The sequence below is a fragment of the Meleagris gallopavo genome, chromosome 21 (genome assembly GCF_905368555.1).
Source record: "Meleagris gallopavo chromosome 21, MGAL_WU_HG_1.1, whole genome shotgun sequence".
Taxonomy (NCBI): Eukaryota; Metazoa; Chordata; class Aves; order Galliformes; family Phasianidae; genus Meleagris; species Meleagris gallopavo.
In genome coordinates, this window is record NC_139424.1 from 2820334 (window position 1) to 2838258 (window position 17925).

The window sequence follows — 17925 nt, forward strand, 5'->3', positions numbered from 1 at the left end:
AAATTTTAATCTCTTTGTTAATGATTACACCTCCTGACTAATCATGAGTTGGCCTCACTGAAGCCAAGAAGGAAAATTCTTTGCATGGAAAGAGACCTCAATGAGGTTACAATTAAGGCATGTTGTGCAGGCGCCGTTCTGGGTGCTATTTCTGTGTGATGGTAGGGAAGATATTTCCACCAAACAAGTACAGGAGAACTGTACGCATTTCTTAATGGTCCCAGCTAATTGTTCAGGACATTGATAGCTATTTATTACAGACATTACATCTATAATATTTTAAAAATATATAAGTTCAGAGGTGCTCTGCATTTGCATTCTGTTGTCTTTTCTCGATTGTCCAGATTCAGTAATGTCATTTTACTGTAGTTTCAGTGTACCAAAAAGCTACAGCATCATGGTTTCCTCTCTGCCTGGTTTTGGAAACCACCTTGCGAGCTCAGAGGAGCAATAAAGTGTGAAATGCAGTGAAAACAAATATAAATTTAATGTGACCACCTCTGTATCTGGTGTCAGATATGCGTCTCTAAGCAGAGCTGTCTTGAAGTACCTAAATACATTCTGGTTATAGCAGTGGAACAAGGCATGGTAGAGGTACAACTTACTGGTATGTGCCCTTCACTCCACCCCTCCTGTTGAAGATTACCACCCCCAGCATCCCGTTGCCCATACCATGTTATTTCAGTGCCAAACTGATCTTTACTTGCAGTATCAGCCCAGAGGCCGGCCCTTGCACTGAAGCCACAGCCGGTTACACCCTTCGTTTCTCTGATTCAGCCACAGGGATGATGAGTTTTAGCAGCAAAGACATAGCATTCTAAACTGCACCCTCAAGACTTTCTGCAGCTCCTCTGACAGAGCTCTAAGACAAAGGAAATCAGGATGATTGTCAGTTAAAGCACAGACACTTCTGAGTTTGCTCCTGAATGAAACAAGGGAAACAGTTCTTATGGATACAACACTCACTAGTACATTCTCCTTTCACTAGATATTAATCAAATTGTGGTAAGTTTGATTTGCTGACTGATTTGTCACTACTAGCACAAACACTGTTAAATATGTGACTTACAGCGTTGTATTACAGACAGCATCACAGCTTTTGTCCACAAGAGCTTCAGTAAAGCACATTATTTAGACAGTAGGCTAATATTCCCTTGTCTAAGCAGTTTGCTCTGGTGGTGCCAGTGCAGGAGTGACAAACTCAGAGGATCACAGGTGCTGTTTCTGTCTGGTGAGCAGCTTTCTTTTCAGCATATTCGCTAGATGCCTTTCAGCTCCACTTTGGAGCCAGTTCACTTACAAATGAATGCTCCACAGCATTGGGGGGATTTAGTTATACTCACCTTTATTTAGAAGAGGAACAGAGTCAGTCTGAGAAGCCATCAGCCTCTTGTGCCAAATCTGATTGCTCCCTCTGAGTGCAGAGCTGCTGCTTTCTGGTAGCTAGGTAAAGCTTCCCAGCTCCATTAGCCATACTGGCAGGGCCAAAACTACATTTCTAATGTGTCTTCTAACATTGAGACCAGGAAGCAAATTGCTCACTTGGCTGTCTCCCTGATGTGAGGAAAAAGAGCTACGTGTACCCAAGGGAGATGTCAGCGCCCTTTGAATTACTGTCAGGCAACACAACGATCTGACAGTTTGGGTTTAGCACCAGAAATCCTTACATACCTGAAAATGAGTTCTGAAAGGACAGTTAACCAGTGAACACGTGTATGTACTCACCCACTGCAAAGAGAAAGCTCACGTTTCAGAACAAGACTAAAAGCATCGATGAAGTTTCCCTCAGCAGTGCCTGGTATCTTCCAGCACAATGAGATCACTGGTTGAAAAGCACTCCAGTAGCTTTAAAACCCTAAGGAAGGATTTGCTGCTCTCTAGCTGGCTGCTCTGGAGATTGGAAGGAGGGCAATTTGCTCGGACTCCCACTAAGGTGAGGGAATGTACACCAAATCGATTGCTCTGCCTGCTTACACCCTGCAGCTTTCAGATTCTGGCAATGAAGGAACCTCATTGCAGGAAAATGTAATTGCTCTAATCCTCTCCCTTAGCAAGGGGAGCAGTCAATCTTGCATTTTAATCTTTTGGCAGCACGCTCACCTATTGGATAGAACATCCCAGGAGGTCTTTGAATCTACCACTGCACGCCAAGAATCTTTTAACTGCTGCTAATCATATCCCAAGCATTTAATGTCTCCCTCCGGTAATGAGATGAACCACAAGTGGGTGCAGCATCATGGCACATCACTGAGGATGCAGCTCACCCTTTTCCTCTAGCAGGTCCTGAAAAATCTGCGATCTGCAGCAATTGGTGAAACCTGAGAGCTTCTTCAGAGAAGTCACCAGCAATGGCAATTTCATGGGCCAGGAGCTCTGTTTCAGTAGCAAAGGCATCTCCTCATTTCCTTGGCCGTCCGTGAGCCTGTGCGGAGCCAGCATGTCTGCTCTGTGAGGCTGTGTCCCCTACTTGTGCAAAGTTTCAGCATTTAAACATCAGAAACCAGAGTGTGAGCGAAAGCTGAAGGGAAGGTTGGGGCAGGCAGACAGGCGGGCTGCTATAGCTGCATGGGCACATCGTGCACTGCATTCTCTATTCCTAGAGTCCCATGGGAGCAGGAATACATGCATTTGTAGCAGCTACGAGTACATTTCCCGAGCCAAACACCAAACCACCTGCTGCTGCAGCTACACTAAGAGTGGCCCCACACTCTCAGCAATTCTGCTGAAAATAGAGCTGAGCACGTACAGCAGGAAGCACCTGACATCCTCTTCTCCCACTCCAGGGCTCTCACTTTTACCTCCACTTCTCTGCACATTCTGACCAGCCCCAGAGATGTGTGCTGTGGGCCGTGTCCCTTCTTGAAGTGCAGTTCTGAGGAATGAGGCTGCATGGAGCGATGTTTTCTCCCAGCAGGATCCCACACATCACCCTGGGTCACTTCTACACGTGCTCCCAAGTCAGCCTGTGTCACTCAATCACAGAAATAACACGCACATAGCAGCAAATCACAATAGAAAAGCCTGGATTTCCTTTGAGGGCTTTTCAATTTTAATAAATAAGTGCTAAGATGGTGCCAGACCTATGCGCGAGGGCCCAAGAGGTTACATTTCAGGACTGATGTTCCAAATCTCAAACAGTGCTGCAGTTTGTGAGGCTGACAGCGGCGGATCAAACCTCATCAGTCGTTGCAGCGTCTTTGTATCGTTATTAAACAGATAAGGAAGCACAAGGAGAACTGCCACAGACACTGTGAATTACAAGCTGCAGATGAGGGCTTAATCCTCTTTAGTCCTTAGCTTTTGTAACAGCCTGGGATCTCATTGAGCTCCAGAGAAGCGCTGCTGCTGTAAAAGCAAGCTCTGCCTTGCCAGTTCCTCTACTGTAGGAAACAGCTTCTGGAGGAGAGCGTAGGATCTGAATCAAAACCTAATCCCTGCCTTTGAATACCGCCGTGCATGAGTCAGCCTGACAAATTAAGTAGTTGGCTGCACTGCCGCTCGGCAATTTAAAGAATCATTTCACGCTTGGCAGGAGACAGCATTGCACAGAGCAGCCGTGCTCCCTCCAGCAGGCAGGCCTGGAGGGGAGACAGGACCAGGAGCTCACAGCTTGTCCATGGGTGCTGCTGCTGGGCAGGCTTTGCCGCTGGGCAGAACTCTTCCTCCGGTTGCATGGTTGCTGTTGGATGTCAGGGCTTCAAGCAGAGCATCTCTTCCTTTCAGCGACACCTGTCCCGTGTGATCCTGGGCACAATTTGGGGAAAAGATGTGACTGGGGGATGGAAAACGCCTCTTTCCTGATGTACGTGCTGGCTGGGTGGGCTTGTGCAGCTCGGGAAAGGGCTTCGGACTTCATGAAGAACACTTGAAATCAGAGGGGGGAACAGTGAGTCTTGTAGCTCCTGCAAACAGCAGGGAGATAAGCAAAAAGCAGGCGGAACATGCTGCAATTAACACAGAAATGTAATCCCTGACTTTTCTCATGGAAGAGAAATGAATGCAGGGTTGCTCATAGAAGTCAGTGCTGCAGCCCTTTGCATTTAGTTCAAGGGTGACCTGGCTTCCCTCCCTCCAGACACTGCTCAAGTTTGAAACAAGTGCTGCTACAAGGAGAGCGGGGTGGCTGTGCTTTGGATGTTGGGAGCAAACCTGAAATGTTCTGTATGGTTTCAGAAAGATCCCATCAAGGAGCCTGCCCACCTCTGGTCAGTGGTGAGCAGCAGGAGCCTGCTCAGTTTGTGCTGATAAATCCCAGAGGCTGGAGCTGCACAGGGACAATCCCACTGGCTCCTGCAGGCTCTCAGAGAGCAAAACTATGAGGGGAGTGGAACTGGTCCCAGTCTCTCTCCCAGCCAGGCTCTGGTTGGAGCAGGGTGACCAGCATTAGTTAGCATGCAGACACACCACAGATGTATGTATGAGCACACTGTGGAGTCTTTCTGCAGCCCCTGCGGGTGCTTTAAGTTTTGGCTGTCTGCAGGAGCTCGGTATCAGCAGCCAGCAGCTTCTGCTGAGAGCAGAGCAAAGCATGCAGCAGGAGCAGGGCTCCAGGGGTCCCCTGCTGAGCTCTGCCTCCGTGCTGCAAACCAGAAGGGTTTGGGGCTCTGCCTTCAGTACGGGGCTTGGAGTTGATCTGAAGTAGATCTGGGCTACTGCAAGTTCCCCAAGGAGAAAACACAACGCTTGCCTTCAACAAGTGTGTCAAATATTTGCTCCCATTACCTTCACTTTGACAGCAGGACGGCATCTATCGTTGGGTCTGTGTTAACGTAGTCTGGCTCCTCATCCTTGCTCTCTGCATACAGCGTGGCTAACAGGGATGGAAAGCAGCCATCAGCAATGGGGATGGTCTTAAAACACTCCCACCATACACACTGTGTGCCCTGTCACAGCAAATTCACAGATATGTCACCAGCAGTGAGCTGGGCTCTAGAGAATGCACGGGTGGGATAGCAGCCATCACCACAGCAACATCCAATGCAGAGATTTGCACACTGCCCTACATACTTGTTATTGTGGATAAAAACACCTCGAGATGTGGTGATGCCTGCATGGCCCTGAGCACAGTGCAGCACAGCAGCACCCTGCCCACCACGCAGCTGCTGAGGACAAACCTTCTGCTTGCTGCACCTTCCAGACTTCTATTGCTGTGCTGTTCTCGTAGTCTTCTGCATCATCTGCAAGTAAGAAGAGTTTGGATGGGTGATGCTGAACAGTAAATGAGATAAAATTGGGCCTTTGAGGCTAAACCTCATTAAGGCTCAGTACAAAACATGACAGCACCACACTTACCCATCTCAGAGCAGCAAGGATCCTTAATGAGGACGTTCTGGTAGGAATGTGAGTCCTCATCTTTGGCAGAGAGAGAAAAAGGGAACGAAGGAAATGTGAGTGACCCAGGGGAGCCTCGGCACCTGCAGGGCTTTGTGCTTTTGGCAGCCGCCTGCAGGTCAGGCTGTTTGTCCTTTGCGTGCTGTCCTGGCTGCTGGAGAAGGGAGAGCACTGAAGACCTTACCGTTGGGTGGGGAGAAGAACCTGTTGTGGCCGTAGTAATCCAGTGGGATAGGCTCCCTATGGAAAGAAAGCTGTGCTCAGCCTCTGCCACCCAAATGCACCCTGCCCGAGGGAGAGCGGCAGGCTGGGGCAGCAGCTGCACGGCCTCCAGACCCCACAGAGCATCACCCAAGAGGTGATAAGGGCCAGCAGTGCCACAGCCCTTTGTGGGGTGACAAAGGAGATGGAAAGTGCACCCACAGCACTTACACATAGGCAGCATCCCCATGTAGGCAGTACTCTGCAAACATAAAGGGATTCCCATTAACACACCACACTGCAGCACCAACCCCCGAACACCCCAATTCTCCTGAGCATAGGCACAGTGGTCAGCCCTGCAGGCAGCAAGCCTCAAAGCCACCGAGGCAGCACTAAGCGGGGCTGGGAACCTTGAGGAGACCAGGACAGGCCCTGCAAAACAGCAGGGAGATTGGGAATTATCCCCTATTTTGAGAAGCAGAGTGCAGCGCCGTGCAGCAATAACTCTAACTGGGCTGGTGCCAACTCCAGGAGGGAGCCGGGGGCTGCTGCAAGCATTCTGTCCCCCCTCCTTGGCTGCTCAGCATAGCTTAAATACAACGAGTCAGAGCTTGAAAGGCCAGCTCCCATCACAGGGCCATCACAAGCCACCCAGAGCTGCCCACACAGCACGTACCTGTCAGGAAGTTCTGGTAGCGGGGCTCAGCACTGCTCTCTGGGACAAAGCACAGGCATGTTAGAGAGCTACGAGGGCTGGGGGACACCCAGCACCAGCAGCACAGAGATGGGGAATGGCTGGGGTGGGCTGTAAGTTGTCCACCCTTATTGCTCTGAGTTAGACTGGTGAGCTGCAGCAAAGCAGCCTGCATGTAACGCTCAGGATCCCATCAGCTGTCCCTGTGCAGACCACCACAAGCCCCATGCACAGCTGCCAACAACCTTTGCACCACCCAACTTTCTTACAGCACAGCTCAGGGTGTGGGCACTGAGCCTCTGTTTTTCCCCCCAACCAGTGGGAGCTCCCAGCTACGTAAACTGGAAGACTTGCAACACCCACATGTTTTGCAAATGGATTTTGCAACATCACTACGCACGGATCTGCAGCCGCTGATGCTCACCAAAGTCAATGTGACAGGAGGTGCTGAGCTCCTCGGGGGCTTTTCTGAAAGAAAGAGCTTTCTTTGTGGCTGGGGCTTGAAGGAAAAGAAAGCTAAAACCTCAGCTCTGACCAAGCAGCAGGAAAAGCTCTACCTGATGGCAATGGGAAACACACTGAGCAATGGGAGTGGATGAGTTTGGGGTGGGGGTGGCCATGCAGCAGTTATCAGTGCAGGGTGTTTTTTGAATGTGGTGATGGGGAGGAGGGGATTTCTCAGGTTTAGCAAAGTGGGTGCTTCTATAGCTGGGATGTGCCTCGTGCTTTCCTCCTACCTCGCCAAGTTTTTGGGTTTCTTGATCCGTTCTGGCCTTTGGGTCACAGCTAGCAGCAAGAACAAAACGAGACAGCAGTGAGCACACAGCATCCAGCACTGTGGGCTCCCCAGCATTACAAAACATCTTCCAAACTATTCCTCAAATGCATAGCAGGGCCAAAACGGGAAATGAGCAGTGAGAAACACACTGCGTGCACGTCAGAGGGATCCACAATCCTAATTGCTGCCTTATTTCCTATTTCCCAAAAATTCACTCAGTCTGGCAGCCTCTGGCACGCTCAGCACCAATTGCAAGATGCACTGCTGGCTTGCAAGCTTGGCTCAGCTCAAAACAAAGACTTTTGGGGGCTGTTTTGGACAGGGCAGGGAGCAGCCTTGGGGCTGGGGATGGTGACATTTGTTGCAGACCCCAACAGCACACTGGCCAGGGCAGAAATCAAAAGGTCAGTGTGCAGCAAGCAGGAAGCAGAGAGAGGTGATGGTGGATGAGTCACTGCGCTCACCCACAGCCCTGCTCCCACAGCATGAGCAGAAGCCTTCCAGAGACCACACTCACTCTCCCATGGTGCTGCTTTAGTGACTCATTCTCAAAGAAAGCATGGATTTTGGTGAGAGCACCTCAGAGGCATCAGAGGTGCCTTCTACGTGGCTTTGGGACCATCCTCCCCACAGGGTCCTACTCACCAGAGTAGGACCGAATCACCTCAAATCCCTGTGGGTGTTCCATCCTGGAAGAAACAGAGGCACCACATCAGCTGAATTTGGGGCATATAACATGGAAACCAAAATGAGGGCTGCAGATGGCCCCACAGCGACCCTGAGGATGCTCTTCCTCACAGCCTCCCTTTGGGTCTCCTCCTGGCCTCCGTGGTCGAGGTGTGCTTGCGGCCCATGGGCAGAGGGACGGGCTCAGGCTGACAAACCCTGCCCTGACACCAAAACATCACATCCACACGGGACAAAGCGAGTGCTCTGCCATGGTGAGGCCTCACACACTGCCCGTGGCACCGCGAGCCCCGTGCTGGGCGGCCTGACCTCCTTCATCAAGGGTTAAAAACACTTTGTTGTTGCTGTTCATAATATCATTTAAGCTGTGGTTTGTCTGTTAGCGAAGGAAATAAGGGGGTGTGCATGTGTATGGTGGTGTTTCCTTCACTGCTCGTGCTGCAGCTGCAGGGCTCTGCCGCGCGGCTCCACCAGCACTGGGCAGCGCTTTGCTCATGGAGCACACGGAATGAGGCAGGGTTGTGCTCTCTCTGCTTTTCCAGACCTTTTTCCAGGGGGTTACTGACTCACTGGCCTCGTGGTCACTGCTTCATTTGGGATTATTCCTTGTGATGGTGTTCCCCTTTATCGGGATGCATCGCCTCGCGCACTGCCAGCAGCAGAGCTGGGGTGCAGATGTATATTTATAAATGCATTCTGCATATCCTATAATATAGATGCATAATAAGGTACATATTATATATATATGCTATTATTTGACATTATGTCTGTCCTGGCTGAGCGATGTACAGCACACGCACCAGGCCCAGCTCTGACTGCTGTCTCCCAGACGGGTTTTGGGGCAAAGCACAACAGCAAAAGGAACTTACTGACTCCCCTGGTTGCTGTCCTTTCCTCGCTTTGTAGCTGAAAGAGAAAGAAAAAAAAAAAAACCTTGATGCAAAAGCGTGATACAGGCATTTCAGACAAGAAAGGGAAGAACCTCAAACTTCTAGTGGGGCCACCAGCCCCATCCTGTGGCTTCTCAGCCACCATAGAATTGTCTGAGTTGGAAGGTCTCCCCAGAGGCCATCTGGTCCCACTGCCTGCAGTGCACAGGGACCCCCAGAGCCCCATCAGTGCTCACAGCCCTGCAAGCCTGACCCTGGGGGTGTACAGGGATGGGCACTACCAACTCTCTGGGCAGTTTGCACAGTCCTTGCACCACCCTTACTGGAAACAACTTCTTCATTATACTCAGTCTAGATCTTCCCTTTTAGCCTGAAACCATTTCCCCTTGTTAAATCACAACAAACCCTACTAAAGATTCTATCCCCTCCTTTCTTACAGCCCTTTAGATACCAAAAAGCCGCTCTCAGCCCTCCCCAGAGCCTCCCCTTCTCCAGCAGCACACCCTGCACAGAGGGAACACCCCAGGAGGAAAGCAGCCACCCATTGCAACCCAGGGTCCCCGTGCCCATGGCAGAGCCTTACCATAGAGCTGGCACCTGACGCAGGCACTCACAGCCACCCCAAGCAGCATCAGCGCAGCGGCTGCCCACAGCAGCTCTGGCTGTGCCATGGCCTGGCCACATGCAGCCTGAAACACAGTGGTGAAAACTGCTGTCATTTCCACCCAGAACCAGCCCTGCCCTCCCTTCCATGCCATACACAAACGGCAGCAACTATATTTTTTGTTCAATAATCAGCAGGGCAAAAAAAAATAACCAACCCAAACGTGTATCTGTATTTCAGATAGAAACAGCAGCTGGACTCTGCCCTGCTTAGCACCTTCTCCCTTCGCTCGTATGAAGCAATAAATAACATTTCCCTGCCCAAGCTGCCAGCCACAGCCGTGCACCCTGGCATCACACAGACCCCAGCCCAAGCAGTGGGAGGTTTGTGGCCCCACACCAGTACTGATGGCCAGTGCACACCGCGCTGCTGTGCTGCTGCTGCTCCAGTAAAAGCAGTTTTGGAGGTGTTTTGGTTTTGGGGTTGTTTGTTTTCAGCAGTGCAAAGCTGAAAGATGTGGACAGCACTGACCTACTTTGTGCCGCTGTAGGGCATCTCCCTTCCAGATGTGGCTTTATTTTTATGGTCAGGAACAGCAAAAAGGGGTATTTCCCAAATCCCTCTCTGTGATCTGTGTCTATTCTGCTCCCCGTCGTAAGCCACCACATCATGCTTCTGCTCCCCATCATTAGCACCACACCAGCCTGATGGACACTATTTGCATGCAAGGCAATTAAAATCTTTTTTTGTTGTTGTTACAAAACATCCTCTCATAAGATATAAGATTTCATTTTTGCTGTATCAAAAACACTTTGTGAACCTCATGAGGTTTGCTGTCATTTCAAGAGCCCAACGGTGCCATGTTTTGCAGCAAGCACTTCAGCATTTGGGTAAAGCAGCTTTAATTCCCTTCCAAAAATCCACATCCCTTAAAAATTTAACTAAATAAATAATAAAGATGTCACCCAGATGAGGATGTCTGGAGCCCTGGGGAAGGCCACACGGAGCAGGCACCCAGCACATGGGTGGCAAGGTAAGGAAACTCTCATCTGTGTCAGAAAGGAATTGATGGGAGAGGGCAGTGAAGCCCTTTACGACAAGCAGGAGGCACTTACCCACTGCTGCTGGGATAGAAATAAAACATCTGGAGGGCTGAACACACTTTCCTTGGTCTCTCCAGCCCTAAATGAAGGGTTTCACCCAGCAGGAGAGTCACCCCAGCAGCAGGGCTGCCTGCACCAGCCATGGAGGGAGACCTGGGCTCGGCAAGGGGATCCCATCTCCCACATTTTTAGGCTGCTGAAGCAGACAGCACACAGACATCCGCCTGCCAGGATGCCCCGGAAGGCAAAAGTATTCCCTCCTTTCCTGAAAGTTAGTTTTGTGGCCTGCGATTTGCAACAAATTGAGGCTCATTCAAGTTGACTGGGTGAGTCACTGGTGCAAAACTCAAAAAAGAGGAGAGTTTATTTAAAAAAACTTGCTGTGTGAAATGTAGCACACGGGCTTATCGAACAGATGCAATATTCCGCTTGACTCAGTCTCTAACATTTCTAAGAAAAGAAACACAAGTTTCTGTCTGCCTCCGTTGCACAGATTTCCACAGAAGCCGTTTAGAAATGGAAATCTTTGACCAAAGGGAGATCCTGTGGTTGGGAGCACAGCAATGACAGTGCTGAGCCTTCAGACAAGCTCTGTGCAGAGGCCCCATCTCCTACTAGACTTGATGCCAGCTTAAATTATCTCAGGAAAGCTGCTGTGGTATAGATAAAGTCTGCTTTTGTGCAGCTATTCAAGCAGAACGTGTTTTGTTTTACACCAGAAGACACAGCTCAGTAGAACATAGGACAAGAGGGACAACTGGAATCCATATGAACTCCCAGAGATGAGCATTTTGGACAATTCGGTTGCACAAATGTCTCAGCTGGAAAACAGAGCACAAAATCCCAATCACAGCACGAGGATACATGGAAACATCCTGTAATTGCTCCCAGCTTCCCTTGTCTTGGGTAGCATTGAAGACACGCACTGCTCTTCCCCATGGGGGGATGCCAGAATAGAAACTGAGGATATAAGCAACTTGTATGTAGGTAGGTGCTCCTGGGCCACAAGTAACCTCATCTACTCCAAAGCTCCAATGAACTCCAATGAACGTGAGCCAATACTGCACAAGAGTATCCCATAATTATCCCCAGTTTTGCTGCCCATATTACCCTGAACAACGATCACAGGAGAAAATCAATGCAAAGACACGGCTCTTCTTTCTCACTCAGATCGGTGACTCCAAACACAGTAAAGTAAGAAGCTCACACGTTCCTAAGAAGCCATTAAGTCCCGAACCAGAAGGAAAACCCAATGGGAGCAGCCAACGATTGGGTTTTGGAATGGAAAGCACAGCAGTCCCAGAAGCAGGAGCCAAAAGCGGGGGTGAAGGCAGCTCAGCACAGAAGGACCCCAAAATACCTCGATTTCTGAGAAGAAAATGCAGAAAAAGCGTAATTAAAAAAAAAAAAGCCATGCTGCCACGTGGAGATGGGGTCAGGAGATACAGAAAATAATGCTGTAGGACAGACAAGCCAGACTGCAGTCTCATCTTTGCTTCCAGAGGGGTCTCAGTGCTGCTGAGGAGGTGCATTTGGTAATTTCCATACCTTGCAGCTCAGCAGACGATGGATGTGAGCAGCAGCAGCAGAGCAGCATCCAGCACGGAGCTCTTCAGAAAGAGTTTGCAGGGATGACCTCGAACCCTCATCAAAGCAGCCACCGAGATCCAGTCTGGGATCTGTGAGCTCACCACCACCACGGGGGCGGGAAACCTGCCCGTCCCCACGCCTCTGCAGGACCCCACGCCGCGCTCAGCCCGGCCCACCTTACCACAGCCTCAGCCGGCCGTCCCCTTCTGTCCCATCTCCTCGTGTGGGCGCTGGAGATGGCTCCTCCGGGGATCGTTAGCCAGCTGCTGGCTTCCTGCCCCCATCTGAATCATTAACCCCAACATCCGCCGGTCAGCCCCTCTCCGATTCACGCGAGCTCAGCTCCCGCAGAAGCAGAAGCAGTTCGTTTTTATGGGCTGCAGGCAGAGGAAGAGGCTCCGATAGAAAAGATTGCGCGGCAACAGCCACGCACAGTGCTGGAGCCCTCAAAGGCCACGTCGGGCTGATGTCCCCAAAACGTCCCACGCCAGCAGTAACTGTCTCAGCAAAACGCTTTGGGATCGCTGCTGTTGTGCTGGACATCAGTGGGAGCAGGAGGGAGGCAGAGCCTCACAAAGGGCAGCGAGGAGATGGAAATAAGAGCCAACCAAGAGCCATTCCCATCCAGCGCTGTAGGAACAAATCCACGTCTATTGCTCATGGCAGTGTGCAAACAGCTGGCGCTATTCCATCGCACTCCTAAGGAAACAAAAGCCAACCCAAAGCAGTAGCATGTGATCTTTTATTTCCTTTTTTTTTTTTTTTTTTTTTTTGAAACTAATAGGGAGGGCTTATGAATGAGATTCATAGATAACTCTACTGGCTCCAAGCCCCGTCTCAGCACAGGAGATGTGTATCCTGCTCTAAGAATAGGATACACAGCAGCCCCATTATTTATAGCTACCAGAGCACAACAGCCAGCACAGCACACGTCCTACAACTTGCTAACAGAACAGTGCAGCTGCACCAGGCCCTCCACACACACAAATGATTCACTACAGGGAAATGTTGTTGTACTGAGGTTTGCTGGGGCAGCTGGCATGATCCTGCAACCTGTGAGCTGCATCCAGCTCACTACTACCCGGATGGTAACTCTTCTATCATGAGAATGATAAAATAATCATCTGTTCTGTAAATCATCTGTATCTGCATGTCTGGGATTGGAAACTTCGTTATCAGGCTTTCAGAGGAAACCTTGCCTTGTCAAGATAGCTGGCTGCCGCACCAGTCTATGCAGTGATGTTTGCACTTCATTCTGATTCACAACAGAGGTGCAAAAATAATTGTGTGTGCCATCCAGAAATGCTCCCAAAAGAAATCCAGGCATGGAAAGCTACCTCAATGAAGCAGAGAGCACGAGAGCAAGGCTCAGCCTTGGATCATTTGTTTGGCTTACGGCTGTGCAAGGGGTGCAATGTAACGGGAACTGCACGTCTGCCTGCCAGAGCAGCTGCCACACAACGGGCATTTCCAGCAGAGCCCTCTGCTATGAGGCAGCTCATGAGGTGTTTGCAAGCAGCTTTTTCTCTGTTTGAACATAAGCTGTCAATAAGCATAAAAAACCCCATTGCTTAAGAGAAACATTGCTCTGAACATGCTGGAGGCGATTACAGTTCCTCCTTTGCAGATCAAAAGTTTTATTAGGAACAGTCAATGCTAAAAATGTCCTGTTTACCCCACTTACCGCCCCCTGACCTGCCTCACAGCTTCAGAGCTGACTGCCTCAGTGCGGACATCCCCAAATTACCATGGGCTGCAGCAAAGGCCGTTTTAGGCATGGAACAACTGCTCAGCTGCAGTAGAGCGGATGGAAGCTGCCCTGTGCCCAAAGAGCAGCACAAAGGACAGCAAAGCAACCATTCAAAGCAGCAGCTCATCCCAGCCTCATTACAGCAGCTCTGAGCAGGGGGATGCCCTCTAAAGACATCAGTCCTTTTGCAATGCTGCTCTCATGCCCATTTCTATACCCTTCCTGACCTAACACAGCCAGCCAGCTTCCATTCCCTTCATCCACTGCAATGAATTACATGAAATGCCACACTACAGCTCCATCTTTCTCTGTCTTTTTCCAAAGCTTAACCATTTCAGCTTCCCTCTTTCTCTTGTGAGCAAACATCTAACGCTTACCTTCAGTCCGCTTCACCAACTCAACCAAACCCTTTTCTTTCTTCTCATTTTTCATACGTCACTCATCAGCTATAGAAAGACCTCGGGCCCCAGAGAGGCTGTGGGAATGCAGTTTTTAGCCCCTCCAGCTCACCATTCTATTGCCCTCGGGGCAGCTCCCAGCAGTTCCAATGAAGGTGGGCTCTGATCACAGACAAACTGCATCTGCTTGAGCTAATGACTAACACTGAACGGGGAAAGAATGATTAGAAAACAATGCATGATCATTCTGCAGAAACACGCCCTGCGCTGCAAATTCTGAGCAAAGTTCTTTCAAAGCTTAATTTTGTGAGCAAAGAGTTTTCAACATTGTGAGGGATCAGCACTGAAATGAAATCTACCTCGCAGGAGGAAGCTCTGGGACCAGAGTAGGCACGTGTCTCATCCTAACCATGAATTCAGCAGCTTTCATGGCAGCTTTAATGAAAGTCACGACTGGGTGGAAGTTTTCTGTCCTGCTAAAGCAGTGCGAGCACATTTTTGTGAAGGACAAGAAACAGCTTTCCTCTAAGCTGCAATTGTAGGAGCATTTCCTTTGCTAAAGGGGAAGTGCCACCTCCCACCGTGCCCCAGCTGCACGCCCCACTGCAAATCCGATCTCACCACGCTGAAACCGAAAGCAACTCTTTGACAGCCACAGATACATGCTGCTACCACCCAGTGGAAAGGAAGCTCACAGCTCCGAGCTCCAGGAGCTCGACAAAAACCTGCCCAAGTAACATTTGCAAAGACTAACCCTGCATCAGCCTCTGGTGCTTTAAAGCTTCCTCCCATTCTTATCTTACTCAGTTCATCCACGGAGACAAAATAATTCTTCTATTTGAACACAAAACCTAGAAGGTTTGAATGCTTTTATTGGAGTTTTGTACAGCAATACAAATTGTACAGATTCGTTACAGTACAGGTTTTGCAGGGGTTCATAGAGGTACTCAGTGATTTTTTTGGTTTGTTTAAAAGGAAGAGGCAAATTTTGGGAGCACGGTGACATAACAAAACAATCTCATAGTGGGAAGGAAATCCCTGCCACGATGGCTGAAACCTACTGGGCAGCAAGGTGGCAACCAGCAATGTTCCCAGCAATGACACCAACCCTGGGGTGCTGCAGAGCTTTACACAAGTGTGTGAACTTACAGGTAAGCAGCGTTTCTGTAAGGGTGCTGGAGGTCCTTAAAGCCCTTGGACACACTTTGCTGCAAAAGGGACAGAAATGAGGGAAGCTGAAGTAAGTTAAAATCAGTCTGCAAGGAGCAGGCACAGAGTCATTCAGCTATGGGAAAAGCTATGGAACAGGAGACCCTAAAATGCTTTCGATTGAGTAACCCAACCAGCTACAGTAACATGAGGACCCTGATCTCAGACATAATAACAGTGACACTGTATGCATACCACAACACTGCATGTGCAGCCACAACCTGATCTCCGTTCTTCGTGTCCATCTAAGTTTTGCACAGAAGGGAGCAGACACCAGCAGGGCTCCTGTACAGCCCCTAACGAGCAGAAAAGCTGCAAGCTGCACACGTGGAGCTTTGGAAGGACATTTCTCCAGCTGGCCCAGAACATCATCAGGATATTGCTATTATTAATGTGCACCAGGCTTGATTCACTACAGGATCAAACTATTTCAGAAAGCAAATATGGTTACACTGCTTTAAATGCCCATGTTTAGCTTGCTTTAATATCACTATAGCAGTATCCCAAAACAAACAAAAAACTGTAGAATATATAAATGTAAAATGCATGTACCCACTAAAAGATGACTCTCTGCTACTTCAAATACACTTGACTCCTTGCAATCTTGTAGGGGGATAAGTGGCATACACAAGGAGGGATTCTACCAGGTTAGAACATTCCAGTCTCAGCTGGAAATCAAATTCCTCTTCAGCCACAGAAATTCCTTTTCGTAAAAATTTATGACAACCATCACCTCCAAAACTGCATCCCACAAATCCAGTCCAGAAGGAATGCCTGGGAACTGCAGTGGTGACTGACCCTGTGCTAGAACACATCAGGATACCTACTAACAGCCTCAGTCCTTCAGAGCCCTGGGATGAAAGCTTACCGACCTGACCTGCTCCTGCTGAAAGCATCTCAGCAACCACGAGATGCACTTCCAGACACAAAGGAGTGATGCAAGGTTAGAAAATCAACCATCTACATCTGGCTTCAAAGTGCACTGCTTGCAGCAGGCAGAGATACCCCAGGTGAATGGGGACAGGCCTGGAGGAGTCACTGCAAAGAGCTCCTGTTGAAAGCAGACAGTGAGACAACAGAAGCTGTGAAATTTACTATGCTCTGATGGTTATGTTTCAAGATTTACCAGCCTGATTACTAAATCTTTCTTTTTACAAAAAAATGTAATAGGATTTGCTCTAAGATTTTCAAGATCTTTCTTAAGACAAAGTCAGCAGCTATCACTACAGGTAGCGATGCTCCCAGCAGGCTACGTGCTAAAGTTAGTACTGAAACTATAACAGAACTCACAGGACAGGTTGTAAAAATATCAGCACTACTCAAAATGGCCCCAGGACTGCAAGTCTTGGCTGTAACTCTCAACCACAGCCTGCTGCAGTGCACCTAACAGAACTTCAGTGTCAGCACAGCAGGCTCCTCAGTCATACCAGCAAATTTACTCTCGGTAGCACTTCAAACAGACAAGTCAGTCAGTCCTGAGGCACAAGGCTTGAGCTGCTTTTTGCTGCTGGGAGTCATCTTGTTTCCTCCTACAAAACAGCCCAATCGTATGGAAATAAGTTTTTTCAACTGTTGACATAAGGTAGAACAAGCCAAAGGAAACCAGGCAATGCAAATTTGTGTCTGAACTATTAAAAAGAGACTATTTGGGGATTAGGCTGCTTTCACTAGTAGAAAACTATTGAGTGAAAGGTTAGTGGGTAGAGAACTTGAATGAGATGAGCTTTTTTTCCTCTCCTCACAAATCAGTGTTACTCCAATTAAAAAAAACCAACCATGCAGTGTAATGAAATTATTGCCACCATAGTTATGTTTGAAAGACCAACTATGAGCAAGCCTTGTGGAAGCAGCTGAAGGATGCCATCTCCAGCCAATTAGCCCTTCTGCATCTGAGATCAGCCAGGTAGGACAGTCAGTGCTTGTACAGCCTGCCTCAGCAAGTCACTCCTGAGAGGGATTCGGATCCTCTGCTCAAGCTGTCAGGATAGCAAGTTTGAGGATGCAGAGCAGACTGAATAGCTGGAAGACAAACACTTCCCATCACTTCATACTATGGAAAGCAGTAAAACCAGTAGGAAGGCCAAAGCTCATCTCTTCTATTACAAAAACGAAACACATGGCTTTTAACTTACCCTGCAGTATGCATATACTTGAAAGACATAGGGCAACAACATTAACAGTTACGTCCAGCAGGAAACAAATCAAGTACGGCTGGGAGAAACCAGGCAGAAAAACAGCAAGCTGATCTATTTATTTTGCCTTACCAAACACACCACATTAAAATGCACTACTCCAACTGAAAGCATACACGTTTTGCCCTTCATCAGACAGGGCACTGTTTTTCAGAGGGCAGCAGAACTCAGCTGTTGGAAAATGTTTACCAAGAGCTTTAGGAAACACAAGCTTAAATACTTCCAAATTCTGCCCTGCAGCCTTTGCAATACAACTTGAAGCCACAGGACAAAACTTGAGCTTGCTTCCTCTTCTACATGATTTTTACTTCACTGTCTCCTACAGTCTGGATTTGTCCAGTACTACAGTCTAGTACTTGTCTACATTTTATTTCTTCCCTTCTTCTTTCCAACCCCCCCTTAAGTATCTGTTATTTCCAAATTAATACAGTGTTAAAGAACTTTGGAGGGGGAGATGGACACAAGCTATAGCAGACTCAAATAAAGACCAGTGTTAAA

General features: G+C 48.8%; 1 protein-coding gene across 5 annotated transcripts; it reads right to left on the reverse strand.

The window, feature by feature from the left end:
• Window positions 1-10: 10 nt before the first annotated feature.
• Window positions 11-12608, reverse strand: LAT2 (linker for activation of T cells family member 2). Of its 5 annotated transcripts, none has more exons than XM_003211660.5 (13): window positions 12060-12608; window positions 9165-9270; window positions 8561-8597; window positions 7650-7693; window positions 6964-7012; window positions 6651-6694; window positions 6209-6247; window positions 5764-5794; window positions 5516-5571; window positions 5293-5352; window positions 5115-5177; window positions 4723-4810; window positions 2797-3902 (listed from the first exon to the last, which is right to left on the reverse strand). In XM_003211660.5, the coding sequence occupies exons 2-12, from the start codon at window positions 9250-9252 to the stop codon at window positions 4725-4727; spliced, it is 597 nt and encodes a 198-aa protein (XP_003211708.1). In that variant the 5' UTR covers window positions 9253-9270; window positions 12060-12608; the 3' UTR covers window positions 2797-3902; window positions 4723-4724. The 5 variants fall into 5 exon arrangements, with proteins under 5 accessions (XP_010720120.1, XP_010720119.1, XP_010720118.1 ...); XM_010721819.4 differs by lacking the exon at window positions 12060-12608 and adding an exon at window positions 11837-12053; XM_010721818.4 differs by lacking the exon at window positions 12060-12608 and having other exon boundaries at window positions 11-3744; window positions 9165-11795.
• Between the last annotated feature and the right edge of the window lie 5317 nt (window positions 12609-17925).

Excerpts from the sequence above, each read along its gene's own strand:
- LAT2 (XM_010721818.4), bottom strand. The coding sequence starts at position 9,339 with ATGGCATGGAAGGGAGGGCAGGGCTGGTTCTGGGTGGAAATGACAGCA. Across the intron at positions 5,178-5,292 it reads TCCTTGCTGCTCTGAGATGG|ATGATGCAGAAGACTACGAG; the intron begins GTAAGTGTGGTG and ends TCTTACTTGCAG. Across the intron at positions 4,811-5,114 it reads GAAGGTGCAGCAAGCAGAAG|CCACGCTGTATGCAGAGAGC; the intron begins GTTTGTCCTCAG and ends CATCCCTGTTAG.